At 30.9% G+C, this 20,423-nt stretch overlaps 1 protein-coding gene across 1 annotated transcript in view; it reads right to left on the bottom strand.

Annotated features, from left to right (window-relative positions):
• Positions 1 to 353: 353 nt before the first annotated feature.
• LOC107454209 (bicaudal D-related protein homolog) overlaps positions 354 to 20,423 on the bottom strand; it is an 86,324-nt gene continuing 66,254 nt past the window's right edge. The window contains exons 4-11 of the mRNA XM_043042467.2: positions 20,174 to 20,320; positions 17,734 to 17,901; positions 15,000 to 15,086; positions 13,275 to 13,484; positions 9,131 to 9,262; positions 6,879 to 7,015; positions 5,885 to 6,005; positions 354 to 3,705 (exon numbers count right to left, since the gene is read on the bottom strand). Of these exons, the coding sequence (XP_042898401.1) occupies positions 3,559 to 3,705; positions 5,885 to 6,005; positions 6,879 to 7,015; positions 9,131 to 9,262; positions 13,275 to 13,484; positions 15,000 to 15,086; positions 17,734 to 17,901; positions 20,174 to 20,320 (1,149 nt within the window). The 3' untranslated portion in view covers positions 354 to 3,558. The remainder of the gene's footprint in view (positions 3,706 to 5,884; positions 6,006 to 6,878; positions 7,016 to 9,130; positions 9,263 to 13,274; positions 13,485 to 14,999; positions 15,087 to 17,733; positions 17,902 to 20,173; positions 20,321 to 20,423) is intronic.

Consider the following 20,423-nt stretch of genomic DNA (forward strand, 5'->3'; position numbering starts at 1 on the left):
ATATTTTAATTCATTATTTTATATTAATTTACTTAATAAGTGTCGAAAAAGTTTTGAAAGGAGACAAGTTTTTACTCCATTTTACCATGGGAATTGAAAGGACAAAATTCAGAATTGTAACAAAATTTATTGAATAGTTCTTGAGAAATTAAATTTTAAAATTATACCATTTTTTAAAAAATTTAAATACTCAGAAACTATTCCAACGGTTTCTATCAACTTTTGTATTCTGTCAATAAAAATTACACAGTTTAAAATGATGTAAACATTTGCATGCTTTACACTTAAATATTTTTCGACACTCATTAAATGAAATAATTAAAAATAATAATTTAAACAAAGAAAATCACACATTCTCTATAACACATCAACGTTTTTATTTTTTTATAACACATATCTAATGTAACATATTTTGAGTGATGATTATAACAAAGAGTGAATTTTAACACATACATTACCCAACTCTTAAGATTTTCAAATTTCAGAGTAACAAAGATTTGTGTTCACGAGTTGCATGCATTGTAACGATTGGAAAATATAGTCTTTTAAAAATTCTTAAAAAAACCTCCACACATTTCACGAAACTAACACTTGAATTTTTCTTCGTATTATCTCACTATACAGGTTGTATCTTGATGTTCTCCCTCAACGTATTAATTTTCAGAATTCATGTAAAACTTAATATAAAAAGTAAATAAAAATAAAATGCAAAGTCACTGAATCATTATTGAGAAAGGCGAGAACTGAAAACATCAAAACCAGTTTGATTCACAGAGATGTGGTGCAAGGCAGTTGTTAAAAACACTTTTTAGTTATATTAAGCAGTGAAACAGGTTTTGTCCCGCTTTTCTCACTAGTGGCTCATTAAACTTTGATATCATCTTATTTTTTTTCCTCTTTTATATTAATTTTCTCTCACTTAAAAAATCCTACTCTGGCTTCAGTTTTGACAGGATTTAAAAAGATAGATAAAGGGAGATCAATGCATTACACCCTGTCCTATATAATGTACCAGAAAAATAATAAGTATAATTTAAAGCCTTCAACTTTTAAAGATAAATCAATTTAAAATTTAGATAACAACATCAAGTATTTACACAGCATAAAATCAATGCAAATGATAATTTATACAAACAAGGTTATTCAGGTGTTAAGAGAACTTTAACACCTGGAATTTAAACACTTCTTTAATTTAATATCTGAATGGAAACAAAAGCGCAACAAAGATAAAGAAGATAAATATATTCAGCCATAGAACTGTGCTATCTCAGTCAAAGACTGCGTACTTTAAAATTTAAAACAATTCCACGGTTTGACTATGCCTTTATACGACCTGATGTTTGTGAATATCATGATTTTGATCAGTAAAAAAGAAAGTTACAATCACATACTTATCCACAACTGAAGAGAATTTTAAGGTCACTTTCAAATGCATTTTTCTTTAGTTTAAACTATTTAAACTTTCCATGTACCAAAAAGAGAGAAGACGAAATCCTTATAAGTTTATGTAATATACTTCCAAACTAATTATTAATATTTTTTTTAATTAGAGAAATCAATTTATTGCTCCAGAATATAGATTGCTAAGAAGTTACGATCATTTATCATTTAATATTTGAGCTTATAATTTTCTTAATGGCGTTAAACAACAGGTCAATTAAGTAATAACACACATTATTACCTAATTTAAAATATTATAATTATTAATTTCGATTGCATTTAAACTTATTTTATTGTATGTTTTCAATGATAATTAAAACTTCTTTTGTTATAAGCTGATGTTGAAAATATATTCAATACCTTTTTAAAAAAGAAAATGGGGAAAAAAAGTTATAATAATTAAAATTTTTGCATTTCAGTGAGAAGGTAAATTTCCATTAACTAATAGAGAAGGAAAGAAATAGAAAAAAGAAGTAAAATTGTTCGGTATAATGTTAAAATTATTTTTTAAAACAGTTCATTCGCTTAAGAGTTGTTAAAATGCAATTTTAAAACTATTTCCTTAAAAGCAATAAATGAAATGAAATGCAAGGAACAATACTTTTTCTTATCACCGGATTATGAAACAAAGTTAATTTGTCTGCTGATGAAGCACCTTAAGGCACACAACGATGGAAATGTATTGCAACTAAAACATATATGCACTAGGAAAAAACTAAATTAAATAAATAAAAAAATTCCTCAACAATACAATGCGATATACACATTACATACAAGGAATGACGTAGTTAACAAACATATGTATGTACAATCCCTCCATTCGTTAAATATATATATATTGGTCCCTGTGTTTGAGATGTAGGCAATAGGCAACTTTTATCACAAATATGCTTTTGAGTAGAACTGTATCCAGGAAGAATTTTAACCCTTTTGTTCCAGTCAAACAACACAGCTTATTCCAGCAAACCTATGTGTATATATAATGTAGAATGTCTCATAAGAGTCTTTCTATATTAATTCATAGCTAAAAATAGATTCTCTTATTCATTTTAAGACGTAGAAATCGTTCTTTCGCAAAGAGCCATAAAAAGCAGAGATTCCAATTAAAAAATTATTTTCTGAAGTTAATGGGTAATTCTTGCAAAAATACTCATTAAGAAAATCCTTAAAATTCCCTATAGTCCGTATGATGTCATCCGTTAAAACAGATCAAGAGGCAAAATAATTTCAATGGCAAAAATAATTACTTTGTGTGAAATTGTATAGTTCAATTGTTACGTCAGCATCTAAGGAGTTCGTGACTTTGAGTTCTGGAATATTAAGTCACTCATGTCAGGCTACTAAGTACATTTCAAAAGGAAAATTGCACAGTAAACAAGGAAGAATTAGGGGTAGAGTTCAATTTTAGGGAGTTCATTCGAGGTTTAGAAACTTGTTAGGTTTAAATTGTTTGAATAGAAATTACATTTTTGTTGTTGCCAGTTTATAAGAAGACTGTTCTTTTTATAAAAATGTATTTTTTTAGCAGTTTGTAACCCTTCTAAAGTTTATATTTTTAATGTCACTTATTACAACCTTCTAACTCTTAAATTAATAAAAATGACCTTTTTTTCCCTACCTCTTTGCCAAGAGCTACTATTATCTGAATTCATTTTTGGTATCTTAAAACAATTAAAAACTCTTTTTTTTTTAATTTATTTATTTCGCCATTGAAATCCTTCTGGCCTTAACCTCACCCTGCTTGAAAAAGACATAGGTCGATTGACTTTAGTGAATATTTTTAAGCAGCAATTTAGGACAAGAATTCCACAAAAATAGAAATGCAATTTTTTGTTCCGAAATGGGGGTTCAACTGACATCATGAAAGGTTAAGTAGAATTCTCCAATATGAACAGCATAGCAAGAGCTGATATATTTGCCTATGGTGAATTTCTGGAACAAGAGGATTGATTTTTTTTTTGAAAAGAGATCTAACAACGCTTATAAAAATCTAAAAAGTATTTTACACAACTATTTAAAAAACAAACTAGTATTTAGGATTGCATACATTGAGACAAGTCATGTAGGTAAAATGAATTAGAAAAAAAAATATATTTCGATTGTCCTCGGTGAGTTCCATCACCTGAATAGTTTAAAAAGTTTTCCCTTTGAATTAGCAGGACGTTTTAGTGATTGTCCCTGTCGACTTGGACGTCTTTCTTCTTTCTCTTCGTAAGTTTTTAGTTTCTTTTTCATTTGCTCATCAAGGAGGGCTTGCATATCCAACTAGAGGTAGAAAAAAAGGAAGAATATTATATTTTAAGGTAATAAAGTTAGTTCAGCTCAAAAACAAGTAACTGTATGTTTCGATTTAAATATGAGATTTAAAGGTATCCCTAGCAACAATTTTATCTTGGCCCCAATGGGGCTCAAAATTGGTTCAATATGGGTTCAACATGCACGGAGGGACCAATGCTGGGATGTCTAGATTTTTTAATATTGGTCCTATGAAGGGTTAATATAGGCCATAGGGTTAATATGGGTTGAATATTGCATATAAAATATCGGGTGAATCTGATAATTCTATATGGAGTCAATATTTGGTTGCAAAGTTGCTGTAAAGTATCGGGTGAAGTGGATAGTTCGATATCGGGTCAATATCGTAAAATAACGGCTCTTTTAACCCTTACTGCAACAAGAGTTTTAATTTTTTTTTTTTAATAACCGTTGTTGAACAAACCGACCCAATTTTATGGGTTTACGACTACTACTGTTCAACTCGGTAGCCTTGTAATTTTGAACCCAATCCAGAAGACAAGGGAACTCCTGGATCGAGTATTAGGAGAAATTTGCCTTCGTGGAGGACTTTTTGATGGAGCTAACCCGCATTTGAGTTACATAGAGAAGAAGACCACGAGAACCTCCCATGGTTAGCCTGTCGACAAGGGGACTCTAACCCATGATACGTCTACCATTGAGGATATTTCCCGTCAGCACCGTGGTCGGTGCAAGCCGGATGCGGAATTCGTATCGACTGGGATTCGAACCCGGTTCGTCTCATTGGAAGGCGAACGCTCTATCCCCTGAGCCATTTCGGCTCTGCGACAAGATTTGTGAATATTGATCCAATGAGGACCCAAGTTATTTTGCTGTTAGGGATGATTATTCTTCTAGCAATCTTCTGAATACAATGACCTGCTGATAAATATCATCTATGGATTTCAAATCAACAGAGAACTGGCACTATTAACAATCTCAATCATCCCGTTTGCTCAAAATAAAAAAATAATATAGGCTAAATAGAATTATCGGTATAATTCAAGCAAGAATTTTTTCGCTATTTTTCAAGCTTCTTTCACTCTACAATCCTGAAACACAAATAAAATTAAATCACATACTGACGTGTTTTTGAACCCTTTTCTTATTACCATTAATAAAAGGAATTAAAATACAAAATGGTATAAAAAGTGTCTTCTTAAATAAGATTTTAAATTGATATATCAATCAGTAGGAATAACGAATGAAGCTTTTACTTTAAAATTAGACATTGCTTAATTTTTGTTTGCGCAATCCATTTGAATGATAAAGAGCTGCAACGGCTTCCAGCATTTTTCACAATGTCTAAAAAGCTGGAATAGCAATTTAAATAATAACAAGTTGGCTGCGCTGTTCGATTAGCTCTGTGACGACTTTTTTTTGTAGTAAACTTTACAATTGTTTTTGGGTTTGAAATGATTGTTATTTAGTAGTTCATAACAGTACATAAAAACAGGATTATTTGTTTTATTTTGATGTATTTTTTTACTGAATTAAATGGGGTGTGATAGCCTTTTTGGTATGGTGTTGGGCCCATGTCCAAGAGTTAGGACATGAGCTCGATAGCCGACCAAAGACCCACTGGTCCCATGTACTAAATGGGAACTGGTGCAAGGTAAATATGACGGGGTCACAAAATCTTCCAAGTTGCCGTAACATATCAATACCTCTAGAGGTGCTGGATCGGAGATTGATCGTGCTCTAGTTCAAGTCAAAATTACGATCTGCGGTTGCATGGATGTTACATGAATGTGTCCTCTGTAAAACGGGTAAAATGTGTATGGTAGGATTCGAATCCTTGGCCATTGATGGTGCCACTGGAAAAGCAAGAAGAAGCACACCCCTCTGCCTTAAAATAGGCCTGTCAGTATTGACAAGCGGCAAAATACAACTACACCAAGTAAATTAATTACTAACAGAATATAGCGTACAGACACCATACATAAATATTTGACTGATCAATTAATTAAAATTTTCTCCACTTGAAACTATTTATGATTAAAGAATTCAATGTCGATTATTCAACACGTTCTGGTAATATTTGAAAAGGGAAACAATTAAAAAAATTTCAGTTAGAGCAATCAAAAGTCGCGAAATCTGAAAGATCAATGAAAATAATGAGATTTAGATAAATAAGATTTCACATTACCTGCCATTGGTCAAGCTGCTGTGATAGTTCAACCTTTTGTTGCACAGCTTCCATGAGTTGACTATTGATGTGCATAAGTTCAATGCGAGTTTTTGCGAGAACGATTTCCACATTGTTTTTTCTGCACATAAAGAGATAAATTTTTATTAAACACCACCAAAATATAATTTATCAGTGATAAAACTAAATTGCCATAGCAACATAAGACTAGAAATGGAAAATGACCATAGTACCAAAAAATCCGTTTTTTTTTTTTTTTTTTTTTTTTTTTTTTGTAAATTTTTGTTACTTTTTTGATACGGAAAACTGTCTTGAAGATCAAGCTAACAAAGTGGAGAACGCCCTAAGTGTGAAATCCAATAGCAATAGTTCAAAAATTTGTCGAAAGATCGCGCTGGTTAAATGTGCTATGCGTAGTAAAATGGAGAACGTCCTAAGTGCCATAATATCTTAAATTTTAACAATGTGACATTTTCAAACATGCGGTAAATTGATAAAAAGATAAATAGGTAAAGTAGATAAGTTTTTACGATAAAAAACAATATTAAGAAGCTATTTAAAAAAAGTTAGGTTAATACGCAAGGTGTTGTTGACCGAAGGAGAGAACTAAGTAGCAGAAGAGAGTGTTTTTCAATTTTCAAGTCACCTGAAAAATTTTCTTTTTTGGACTTAAGTCGTTTTCCATTTCTTGTCCTCAATAATCATTTTTTCAAGTAATTCAAGAAGAGACATTTAAAAAAATAAATAAATAAAGGTTGGAAGTTCAGCAAGAATATCACTGTTAGTCAACTAATAAGTAAATGTTATTTTTTTAGATTTTATTCGAGTTTTTATGCTTTTTTATCAGTGCTTAGTTTATCGACACTGAATCTTAAAAATCAATTACTTCAAATTTACTAAATTACCACTTCGTTCGTTATCCACTAAGATTTTCTAAAATATAGCTTTTATGTGGACCAAGAAATCTTAGAGCAACAAATTTTGAACAACAAACCTGGCAACAGCTTGATCTCGCATTGTCCAGGCTTTCTTAACAATCTCATCTTTGGCCCATTTACTACTATCAACATCTTGCCTTAGGTGGTCTCTTTCTTCCCTCAAAGCAGCTAATTCAGTTTCTTGAATGCTTGCCTATAAGAAATAAGACATTTTAGAGATATTGATGGTTGTCCGAATACCGATAGTACATTCCAATAGCTCAAGGAAAGTTATTTTGAACTGGAAAATAAAGAGTCACTCCCTTCCCCTGCAAAAGTTTTTCTTTAAGTGGCTTAGGGCATCTCTGTAATTGTAACTTTTTCTGTTGAAAGTTTTGTATATTAATGATCTTATTATAAATAAAAACTTCTTTAAGTATACATAATAACTATGTCCCAAACTAATAAAGTAATTCTTGGGAATTAAATGTGAGTATGATGAGTATTTTCTTCAGAACAGAGAACTCTGCCTCTGATGGGTACGGTCTGTGTACTTGCATCAATTTGTTTTCAGATTTAGGTAAATGTTTAATGAAAGTGTACAAGAAATTTAATTTCTGCTACAAGTAGAATTTCTAAAAAATAATGACTTTTAACGAAACGGTGGCATATTGAACATTAAACAAAGGCGACTTAAAGTTAGCATTGGGCATCAGAAATTACCGTAATGCTTTTAAATGTTACATAAATTAGATGTGAATTATAAAGAAAAAAAATGTAAGTTTCTGTGATTGCTGCTCCTTAACAATTAAGGGTAATGCTGCTCCTAAACAATTAAGGGTAAAATTGTTAATTTCAAGAGCGGTCTTCTGAAATAATACAAGTATTTTAAAATTGGTGCGATGAGCTGTGAAAAAACTGACTTTTTTTTTTTTTTTTTTTGAAAAACAATTTGAAAAAAGTATTCATTAAGAATGCGTACGTAAAGTTTTGCAAGTTTTGTCTGACTTGATGCACAAAAATCATTTTATCAATCGAACAAAATACCAATCTGGATAAAGTAAGCTTGGTTATTCAGTGGGTTACCTGCAAGTAGCGTAGTGTGGGTACCTCGATCCTGATTGGTTGTTGAAACGGGGCATTTGTTTTCGTTAGCAACTGTTCTTTCCATTCTTTTTCGAGTAAGCCACACTCGTCAAGTATTAATTCTCTTAAGTGACAGATTCTATATTCTATCGCAAAGATTTCAAATCTTTTCCTGCATATTTCTCACTTAGCACAAGGACAGGCACGGAGCTACGTAGAACTTAAGCAATCTAATTATGCATCGAGGTTGCCAGTTACACAAAACAAAAATATACCAAGGTTGCAATAAAATACATAAATAAATAATAAATCTAAGTCAAGTAAAAGACGTAGACGAAAAAAAAATATATTTCAACAAATTTGACGTTCAATACGGCGTTGTATTTAATTAATCTCACGTTAATTAACATTCTAACTTATGGGGAGAAGTTTAGTTAAACTTTAACACACCATTTTGCTTATAAACAATAAGTGTTGATGTCAAAGGCCGTATGTGTGGGTATCAGTTGTCTTCTTCTCCTTGAAGTGCAATGACCCACATGTACAATAATAATTAAAAAAAACGTATTGCGATTTTCGCCCCAGACAGTAACCTTGGCCATACAGAAGATTCATCTGAAACAATGAATTCTTCTTAAAATAGAAAAGGTAAAGTTTTATTTGCATGCCAGTTGTTCAAAAATTCTGCTTTTTACGAATGTAACCGTACTGCAGACTAAGTGGAAAAGTCTTCAGTATATTCAGTGGAAATTCTTCAGTATTGAAGTCTTCAGTAATCAACTTGATACTTTTTAGACTTCGTACAATTAGTCTACAAGCCCTTAGGCTAGTAGACTAATTGTACGAAGTAAATTTGCTAAGAATAATTTAATCAGATTGGGGTAAATTGAGTTAAGTGAGGTAAATTTAACAATGGGTGATATATTTTCTAATTAGCCTAAGGCTATGAGGACTGTAAGTATAAAAAGTGCTAAGCTGATTTAAAAATAATAGAGACTTTTTCGATGAGTATGACTCATTGCAAAATGACTGCGCCTGTTTGCAAGAAAATTCAATTAGCCTACGATATATGTAAACATTGAGGCAATATATGCTTTTTTTCTTATATAAGTATTAATTTTTATTTTATGGTACGCATCATACATAAATGTGAAATCGCTATTGAAAGAAGAAAAAAATCGATCTTTGGAAGTTATACTCTTTTAAACTGGAAAATAATATAAGTTACTTATAAGTAGCTTACCTTGGTATTCAATTGAATAAGTTCTTCACTTTTCTCTTTTAGACTAATTGTTTTCTCTTGAAGTTCTTTCTTCAGTCGCTCAAGGTTTTGGGAATCCATAGCGAGAGCAACAGATTGACAAGTAAGGCAAGGCTGCAAAATATGTTAACCACAATTAATAAACATTGCGTAGGGATTGAATTAATAAATAACTAATGCTGATAAATTACTTATACTGATACTTAAACTGATAAATACTCATCATACTGATTCTTATACTGATAACTATGCTGTGAAAATAATTTTCTAAACATAATTTTCCAAACTGGAAACAAGCTTAGTCACTTTTTAAAAATATTAAAAATAGCTCAAATTAATAATAATAAAATTATAACAATAACATTTTTAAAACATATATTTTAGCTGAATCAATCTTTTTAGAATTCTTTCCATATGAGTCAACAAAACTTTCCTTAATTTTGCTTGGAAAATTGAATTTTGATCTGCAATTTTCTACAAAATTAAAAAGCAGTTTTTCAATGTTATCATAAAGGGAAACAGTCTGTAGAGGAGAGGCTAAAGTTTAATCTTGATATTATTGAGAAAGATATCCTCGAATTGGATAAAGCAAATTGCATAAAGATGGTAAAAGTTCTCCGTATACTTGTAAGGAAGGTTTTCAGTCTTCCTACCGTATGCGATTTTGGATAAATAGAAACGAAGTAAATTAGAGACATAACAACATTTAATATATACAGTTATTTACAAGTTAATATAAAATACATACATCCATTACTATTTTTACATCACAATGTCTGGAACGTCAAGATTGTAATTATTATTGAGTTGTCCTAGCAACGCCTGTTAAAATTTTTTTTATAAAACTGAATTTTAATGCTTGTAATTTTATTGCCTTTGCGCACCACATACATAATAAGGTACTTACGTATTAACGCAACCAGGCCAAAATTAGCATAAATCGCCAAATTTGGTGACCCTACTTACGGCAACCCTACGTGTTATACGTGGTTTTTCGTAAAGAAACAAAATAATAATAAATAATTTTGTTTTAAATAATTTTAAAACAAAATAATATAAAAAACTGTATTAAAAATTATCTGTAATTAATAAATGTACATTTTCTTTCTATTCATACTTTCTTACTCAAACTTACAAATCGCGCCAACCTGGTTGCGATGATACGTAAGTACCCTTAATAATTATGCTCCTGCTTAGAAGTAATGAAGCAATGTACAATAGTTTTGGGGGATCAGAAAAAATTTTTTCCTCATAAATTCCAGCACATAAATTTTTAATAAGTTTTTATTTTTATTCAATGATGTAATCACCTCCGTAATCAAAAATCTTGTAGGCAAAATCTAGTCATCTAGTAGGCAAATTTTCAATATTGGATCAATAAAAGTCTTTTGAACTATGAATAAACACTTTGGATATTATTCAAGTGCTCAAATTTTTTGCCATTCATATCGAAATATAGGGAAACCTGAGGGGAGATACCGGGAGAGTGTGGTGGGTGAGGCAGTACCTTCCATTCTTATTCAGTAATTTCCCAAAGTTTGGTCTTCTAATTCGACCGAATCAGAAAGATTACGACTTCCCGATTTGAATTTAGTAAGCAGTTTTTGGCTGATGCACTTGGATAAATATTGGAAGTGCTTTTGGTAGCAATTTTTGAGTTACTACTATTGTGAAACTGCCGAACTGGTGGCCGAGTGGTTAGCGTGCCTGACTGCGGAGCCGCTGGTCGAGGGTTCGAATCCTGCTCAGGGCATGGATGTTTCTTTCTCTCTGCTATGTCCTTTCTCCTTTGTGTGTGAATGTGACCCGCCCTCTAAACGGGTTTGTGGCTGTGTGACGTGCACGAGGCTGCTTTACTGCCGTGGCTTCGCCACAGGTGCCCACTGGGTAACGAGAAGAGAGTAGCAGTTCTGGCATTTCTGTGACCAATGGGACAACCCCCAAGTTCCCGCCATTAAAAAAAAAAAGAAAAAAAAAAAAGAAAAAAAACTGTTGTGAAACTCTTTCTCTATATATAGGGGAGAGTGGGGTCAATTGTAACATTTTTTACTTAACTATTTTTAACTAACAAAAAATCCTATATATTATTAGTATTAATTGACAGACGAGTAAAGTAGACTATCCTCTACTAGGAAAAAAAAATAAATACCTCATTTTAAATGTTATTATATTAGTTATTAACAAATTTTGACAGTCGTACACTTGTTACAATTGTCCCCACTTACGGGGTCAATTATAACAGTTCATAAATTCAACTAAAACATAGTTAATTATACATATTATCATAGTTGTGATATATTTTTTTTTATTGATCAAAATAGTAGTGATATTTTAGGAGTAAAAATAATAATGAGCAGAGACCTAAAGGGTTAAACTTTTAACTTTAAGGGGTTAAAAATTTCAATTTATGCTGTGAAAGGTGACAAATGAAATAATGCACATGCAACATAATATAAATGATATAGGAAACTATTGGTGGCTCTTAAAGAGTTAAGTAATGGTTTGTAAACATAAGATTATTTATTTTCAGCTGCTACATTCGTCCCTTTACTTATTGTTACAATCGTCCCCAAGACGCCATTTCAGCTTCATTTGTTAAAAACAATGCTAGTTAATTAGTAGAACGAATCTTTTTTTTATTGAAATGTTAATTAAGGTGTCCACTTACATATTCGGTTACTAATTTTTATTTGTTTAAACAAAATTACTTTGTTACAATATAATATTCTAATACCAAAAAAAGTACTTTCGGGGCATGAAAATATCTTTTGTGATGTAACTCTTTCAAAAGTACATAAAAATGGTTGCCATCAGGGGTGTACATGTATATTTATTAAATACACCTTGTGCGCCACCTAGGAACCAAATCTAGAACCCGATACTCGAAATTTTTGCTCTGTTACAATCGTACCCTGTTACAATTGACCCCACTCTCCCCTATACACAGTCGAACTTCTATTTAACGAACCTCTATTTTGCGAATTCTTCTATTTTACGATTTTTTTTCGAGGAACCAAAAACATTTTGGAAATTTCTTCGTAAAATAACTTCCATATAACGACGTGAACTTTCTATTCAATGAACTTTTCTTTAAGATCCACTTTCCCTATTTCCCAAAATATTTCAAACATGTTAAAAAGTTTCATGAAGGAAATGACCTGGAATTGATTTCCACTGTCACTTAACTGTTAGAGAAAGCGGTAAAATCCCTTTCCCCTTTTGTTTGCATTTCTAAAACATTCTAAACCATTCAAATTTCTAAAACATGGAACTATGATGTCACATATCGTACTATTCATAACAGTTTTGCAAAAGCTGAATTCCTAGTCAGCGTGGAGAATTTGAAAAGTGACGGGGATGACATTCCTTTAGAAGAACTTAAAAATGTGGGTACAGCTAAGAGAGAACCAAGAAACTAATGATGATGTACTGATTAATGATTTTCTTTTGATTGATTTTGAAGCTGCAACCGCAAAAACATTAACTGAATCGGATATTTTGGACAGTGCGGAAAATAAAAATACAGCAATAAATTTTGAGGAAGATGAAGACGGAAATGATGAAGAAATCACCAAATCTACGATAAAATGTTAAAATCATTTTAAACAATTCGATAGAAATAATAATTTACAAGATAAAGGTGGATCAATTTCTATTTTAATTATGTCTAGTGTTTATGAATTTAAAACCTGTTTTGCATTGTTTAAGTATTCTAATTGGTGATTTTCCATTTAACGAATTTTCCATATAACAAGCTTTTTCATCGAGATTTAGCGACTTCGTTAAATAGAGGTCCGACTATATATATATACAATATCGGATACGCATTTTTGAAAATAAATAAATAAGATTAAGGTTTAATTATTTACGAGGAAATAATTATCACTCTGCGTTTAAAATACTATGAGGTACTAGTCTTTGGCACGACTTTGAAGAACGATATGAGCTAATACATGACAAATAAATATCAAGTATTGACAGTACCGAATATCAAGTACCGACATTACTCTCCTGCCCTCTAAATATAGAAAGAGATAATTGTAAGCGCAGAAAGGGTAGGGGAAAAGATACTGTTACAATTGAGATTCTGTATTGTAGATTTTAATAAACAGGAGAAAGTATTTACATCAGGTCCTTGAGCTAATAGATCTTCGATAAGGCTCTTAAATTCTTGGAGAAGGTTTGAGAACATTCCCACTCGTACTTGGTGAGCTTGTAACTCTTCTGGAGTCGTGGATGAGATTCCACTGTCCACCGACATACTGTCTTTCCGCCTTCGAAGTTCAAAGCACAACCGCCTCAACTGATGATAGATATCTATCACTTCTTGAGTCATCTAAGAGATGAAAAAGAAAAATACATTGAAAAAACAGCAAGATACATTTATTTGCATTTCTCTTTCTTTGAAGTATTTATGCGTTAGAAACGATATTTTGCGGGGTTATTCACACTATTAGAATATTGAAAATATGGGATGTACACTATGAGAACGATAAAAAATATGGCAGAATATTGAAAATATGGTATTAACACAATGAGAATAATAAACATTTTGGCAAAATATTGAAAATATGGCATTCACAACATGAGAATGATAAAAATGTTGGCAAAATATTGAAAATATGGCATTCACAACATGAGAATGATAAAAATGTTGGCAAAATATTGAAAATATGGCATTCACAACATGAGAATGATAAAAATGTTGGCAAAATATTGAAAATATGGCATTCACAACATGAGAATGATAAAAATGTTGGCAAAATATTGAAAATATGGCATTCACAACATGAGAATGATAAAAATGTTGGCAAAATATTGAAAATATGGCATTCACAACATGAGAATGTTGAAAATTAAAGCAAAATAAGGAAAAATTGTTAAATATAGCCGATCCAATTTTGGATTCACGACTACCTACTAATGTTCAATTTCGTAGTCTTGAAATTTTAAGCCCAACCCAGAAGATAAGGGATCTCCTGGATCAAGTATTGGGAGAAATTTACCTTCGTAAAAGACTTTTTGATGGAACATCATTTGTGTTGCATAGAGAGGAAAACCATGAAGACCAACCACGGTTAGCCTGACGGCAAGGGGACTCTAACCCATGATCTGTCTACCACTGAGGATATTTTACGTCAGCACTGTGGTCGGTGTTAGCCAGGTGTGGAATTCGTATCCAATAGCCATCGCCGGCTCACCTCATTGGAGGGCGAACTCTCTATCCGCTGAGCCATTCCGGCTCATAGTATATGGATTGTGTAAAATTCGAAAGCGATTTTTTCTTCTTACCATTTATAAAGAAATATAAATGCTAAACTAACGTGAAAAAAAAAATTGAATAAATCACAAATCAAGTACAGAAATGAACAAACCATAGTTTAGATTTTATAGACAAGAACCTTCCTTAGTGTCTAAACTTTAGAAATGTAACTTTTCTGATATTATTGGATGATCGATTCTTGTTTAAAGAATTTAAAACTTGAAGTATGTTCACTTTTGTGTTTTAATTTAAGCTTTTTTCGCTTTAGTCTACATAACACAAAGCATAGACTAAACTCTATACTTGATTTATCCTCGAAGATATATAAAATTAAAAAAGGAAATTATTTTAAATTGTAGACGAATTCCTGCTAAAATTGCTAATAAAATAATTTTAAAAAAATGAACATGCACAGTAACTATAATTTAAAATTATAATTATTTTCAAAATTATTATTTTTATCACAGAGAAAAAAAAAATATTTTTATCACAGAGTTAAGAAAAAAAGTAACATAAATAACTAAGTTATAGAATTTGAGAACATTTTTTAAGGCTTGTAAGGCAAGTATATTTTAATAGTATATTTACTTTTTGATTTTCTTCTCCTTCGGGGAATAAACCAGCGAAAGGAAGGACTAGATCATCACATTCTATGTCTTCATCTGCAATATTACCCTAGAAAATGATATAATTTGATGAGAATGGATTTCCTATTTCAATTATAATGGATTTCATTCTCAATTCATTCTTCTATTTTCTAAAATATTAACTAAGCACACGTTACTAGTTTAATTATAACCCTTTTCGTCACCGAATGTGAACAGTTTATATCATTGTTGATAAAAAATAAAAATTTATTTTAAAAATAAAATCAAGTAATTTTTTTAAAAATTCAATATCAATAAGAGATTAAGAACTATCTTTTAAAAAGCTCAGGGGGTCATTTAAGTATAGATTTCACTATTTCGAGACCAACTTCATATCATGATAATACAATCAGCATTGCGTACCGACAGCCTTTACTTTTGAGACAGACTGTTACTCATCAGTCTAAAGTTCGGTAAGCTTTAATTTGCAACAGGGATTGAATGACTCAATGACAGCTGCTTTAACCGCAGTTTCACCACAGATTTAAGGCTCTGTCGCGACATGAAGTAACACTTTTTTGCTAAATATGTCACTTTCGAAATGTCGGCGAGTTTATAATAGTTATTCATGACTGTTTAGTTTCATAAATTTTTTAGATAACACTATTTATGCTGTTTCGAAAAATGGAGCAAAACGACAATAAAAAATAAAAAAAATGAAAAGTGCTTTTACTTTAATTTTTTTAATATTTAAAAGATTACTCCAAATATATATTATCTGGGAACATCAAAAATTTGCAAAAATGAGAATTATTCATTGATTTTGATGATTTTCATCGGAGTGAAAAATTTCGCCAAATTGGCAATTTTTAAAAATGTTTAATAATTCTTAAAATATTTAAGTTATTTTTACTTTCAAAAGACCAGATAATACTTTAATGAATGTGAGGTGCGAATATTTTAATGAAAAATAATATAATTTTACAGCTTTACCTAAGTGTAAAGTCTTCAAAACTTTACTTTGCTAAAGGGCAATGAAAAACACGGTTTTCTGTGATAATAAAAATAAACTAATGCATTGACTTAGTAAAATTTCATTAATTAACAATAGAATAACATTACAGTACAATAACATTACAGACCTGAACTGTCTTGAAAAGCAACTTTATAATTAAAAGCCTCGAGGAAAAACATCCGTCATAAGAAACAAATTTTTTAATAATAACTCCTTTTAGTATACAGTCTATTGCCATTAATCCTAAATATAGAATTAATCACTTATTCAAAGTCCTTGAGTAAAACTCAAAGAAAGCTTGAAACAATACTTAATTTAACACATTCAAAGAGTGCTAAAAGCTATGTCTGACAAGGAAAAAAAAGGTCAATAAAAGAAAATGAAAGAAGAAAATATCAAAAATTTTCGTTTCATAATTTTTATTTTTATTTTGAAAGTAGATCAAATTCAAGTGCATATTAATTTCCCACATGGTAAATATTATAAATAGATAATTCAATTGATTTAAATGAAATATTTTAAATTTTTTTTTCTCTCAGTTAGAGACGATAAATCTTTCATCACCTCCACCCGTGCGTGTATGTTAGTGTATATAAAAACTCGAAGTCTTATAGATCCTAGGTTTTACCACTAAAACCTTATTTGGGATTAACCAAAGTGTTTCGGTAAGTTCTAGGTTTTATAACAGCTGTTGAACAGCCGACCCAATTTTATGGGTTTACGACTACTATTGTTCAACTCCGTAGCCTTGTAATTCTGAACCTAATCCAGAAGACAAGGGAACTCCTGGATCGAGTATTGGGAGAAATTTTGCCTTCCTTGGAGGACTTTTTGATGGAGCTCACCCGCATTACAGCATGGTGAGGGAGACCACGAGAACCTCTCATGGTTAGCCTGACGGCAAGGGGACTCTAACCCATGATCCGTCTACTACTGAGGATATTTCACGTCAGCACTGTGGTCAGTGCAAGCCGGATGCGGAATTTGGATCGACTGGGATTCGAACCCGGTTCGCCTCATTGGAAGTCGAATGCTCCATCCCCTGAGCCATTGCGGCTCAAGTGCTAGGTTTTATCACAAAGGTTTGGCTAAAAGCCGAAATGGAATCATATTAAAAAGCTTATTTGTATATTAACGGTCTCTCGAAGCTCTGTCGCCGAGGAAAAAGCCATAGTTTATGTGCTTTACTCTTGAAGCAATGCGATGATTTTAAACTATATATATAATCCTACCGTGAAGAATTTTCTGGGCTTTAGAACAGACAAATAACTTAAATATTTTAAAAATTATTAAACTTTTTTAAAAATCGCCAATTTGGCGAGATTTTTCACTCCGATGAAAATCATCAAAATAAGTGCCTTATTCTCAGTTTTATCAAATTTTTTATGAGCCCAGGTACTGCAGCATTGGAGTGAGTTTTTAAACATTAAAAAATTAGACCACAAACGCTTTTCATTTTTGCAAAACTGTGGCTTTTCTACGTATTGACGTTTTGCGCCATTTTAAAAGCGTAGATTGGCCGTAGGCTAGACAGTCATGAGTTACAGTTGCAAATTCACAGCAGTTATAAAAAATAGCATATTATTCACGAAAAAGCATCATTTTATAGTACGACGTAGCCTTCTTGACTCGGCCACTTTGGTTAAAGCTACGGGTAAATTCTAGGATTTACCAGACTTCGGGTTTTTACTCTTAACACATATACATAAGTGCAAATTACCTGCAGCCGAACTGCATCCTCTTCCATTGATGAGGGTGCTGACATTTCTATTTCATCCAATAATGATGAATTGCCGTTTGGACTTCTCCTTAGCAGTACATCCAATTTTGCCTGCAGCTGCGAATTGGTTTGCCTTAAATCCTCCAAATCTTGCTGCTGATTTCGGATCTAAAAAACGAATTAGACATCAAATTAGAAGGATGATTTTAAACCAATATTTTTTCTTCTTCTTCTAAATGCTTTTTATTATTTTTTACAGAAAAGGCAATGTCAATAAGTCACATGGCTGCGTTATTATTTTGTGAGATAACAAATAGATATGATTAAATTATGATGTCTGTTTTGAGATAACTCTTTTGTTTTGATTTCGAATAAATCGAACAATGAACGACATTTCTCATAAAATGCCGTTATCTTATTTAAATATTTTTCAAAGAGGTTTTTACTTTGTATTTCTAAAATTCGTGACTCCACCTGATGTAATAGAAAGTAATAATGCTGTTTGGAAACTGTGAGAATTGAGATTATTTTATCACTATGAGTAGGGAAATTACTTTGCTTTAAAAATATACTCTATGAAAATTAAAAGAGAGATACTATAAAGAGTTTTGATAAATGACGTTGCTCATTCATCAACATTTCAAGGTTTTTGGATTAGGATTCACAAGGTTTTTGCGAAGCTCTTTCGCTAAGGAGAATTAAAAAGTCACAGTTCAAGTGCCTTGCACTTAAAGCAAAGCTACAAATTTAAACTGTATATGTCATCTTGCTGTAAAGAATTATCTGGGCCTTATAACGGATAAATAACTAAAATATTTTAAAAGTTATTAAATTGTTTCAAAAATTGCTAATTTGTGGAGGAAAATTATCAAAGTCAATGCCTTATTCTATTTTTTTTTTTTTTTTTGCAAATCTTTTGAATTTTTTTTCCAGCCCAGATAATGCAGAATTGGAATAAGTTTCTAAATATTAAAAAAATTAAACCACAAACGCTTTTACTTTAAGACTGTGGCTTTACTCCATACTGACGTTTTGCGCCATCTCCAAAATAGACATAGAGGGCGCTGGCTAAAGATAGGCTAAACTTGACCTAAAGGTCATGAGTAAGTGTTGCAAACTCACATCAGTTATGAAAATAACATATTATTCGCAAAAAAGCATCATTTCATACGACCACAAAGCCTTCAGCTTTAAAACTCACTTTTATTTTTATCTGAAGCTCTTGACAAATGTTTTAAACTAGTTAAAACCGTCAAAACCTTGATTAAACTCTCCAAAAAATCTAAGATGAAAAGCAAAATCATAATACACGAATTGTTCATAGCACAATTAAATCAATAAATCAAATACATAAATGTGTAAAACGTTCCCGTTACAGCCAGTAGTCATAAACGTGTCATAAACGTTAAGGCTTTACAATTTCATAACATATTGCGGTCAGGCCGCAATGAATAAAAAAATGTTAAAAGTTTTAATAATAAAATAGAAAAATTTGGTTGTTTGTGGAACCTGCACTTACAATAATTTAACTTTTAAATTTAAAATGCTTTATTACTTTGACTTCTGATATGAAAATTAAAGATATAGATAATTACTAAAATTTTTAAAGTAGTAATAATATTTAATTAATAATATTTAAGTAATAATATTTAAATTATATTTAAATTATTTTTGAGTAAATTTTTATTATTACTAGTTTATATGATTTGAATTTGGTTTTAGCTGCCTTGTGCGCTGTTCCAATTTGAATTAATGTAGTTATGATTATTTTTATTTTTCTACCTCCTGTTTAATTAATTTCACTTAAGAATTTGAATTTACGTTTGAAAATTTTTAAAGTTCATACTTCTATTATAAGAATGTCTTATTTAAAGCAACATGACAATTTTGGAGCTTCCAGTGGATCTTTTGTTTACATGTAATGTTTTTATTATACAATATTATTATTTATCACATATATTTAAGTGCAAAGTTTCAGTATTTTATTATACATAAATGTTTAAATATATTTATATAATAAAAAAAGTTTTTTCAAGACAATTTTTCTTCAACACAGAGTAAGTTAATAAAAAAGTAGCATTTAAATTTTGATCTTATACATTATGTGAGAACAGTATTTTAACAAAGCAAACGAAAACTTCGAGGGTTTTTACAGCGACTGTTTTAGATTTCTGACAGTTTTTGAAGTGGCAATTTTATCTGAGGTATTTAAAATTGCTCTCTGTGTAAATTTCAACGAATACTTACACGTTTTAAGACAAAAAGTTTGCTTTTGGAGCATAAATATACAATTAAGAATTCTCTGCGAAATATTCAATGTACATTCGATATATAACTTCTGAATATCAGATATAAAAATGTGTATTGAAAATTCTGCTTACTAGTAAAATTAAATGAGAACAAAACTTCAACTTTTGAGTATAAAATATTATATACTTACTTTTTGTTCTTGTTCTCTATTTTGTTTTTGCAGCAAGATTATTCTATCACCAGATTCTTCTAAAGAAAGATTCAAGTTTTCTCTTTCATCTGTGAGAGCATGGATTCTCTGGCCCAGATCTGCTTTTCTACCCTCCAGCAGGTTGATCTAATGTAAAAAAATAGGTAGTAACAAATATTAAGTCAAAGCAAAATTTCTCAATTTTTCTAATACTAATTTCGAAAAGCAGATTTTTAATTAATGTAAAAAA

The sequence above is a fragment of the Parasteatoda tepidariorum genome, chromosome 8 (assembly GCF_982258835.1).
Source record: "Parasteatoda tepidariorum strain Cologne lab strain chromosome 8, Ptep-v5.0, whole genome shotgun sequence".
Lineage (NCBI taxonomy): Eukaryota > Metazoa > Arthropoda > Arachnida > Araneae > Theridiidae > Parasteatoda > Parasteatoda tepidariorum.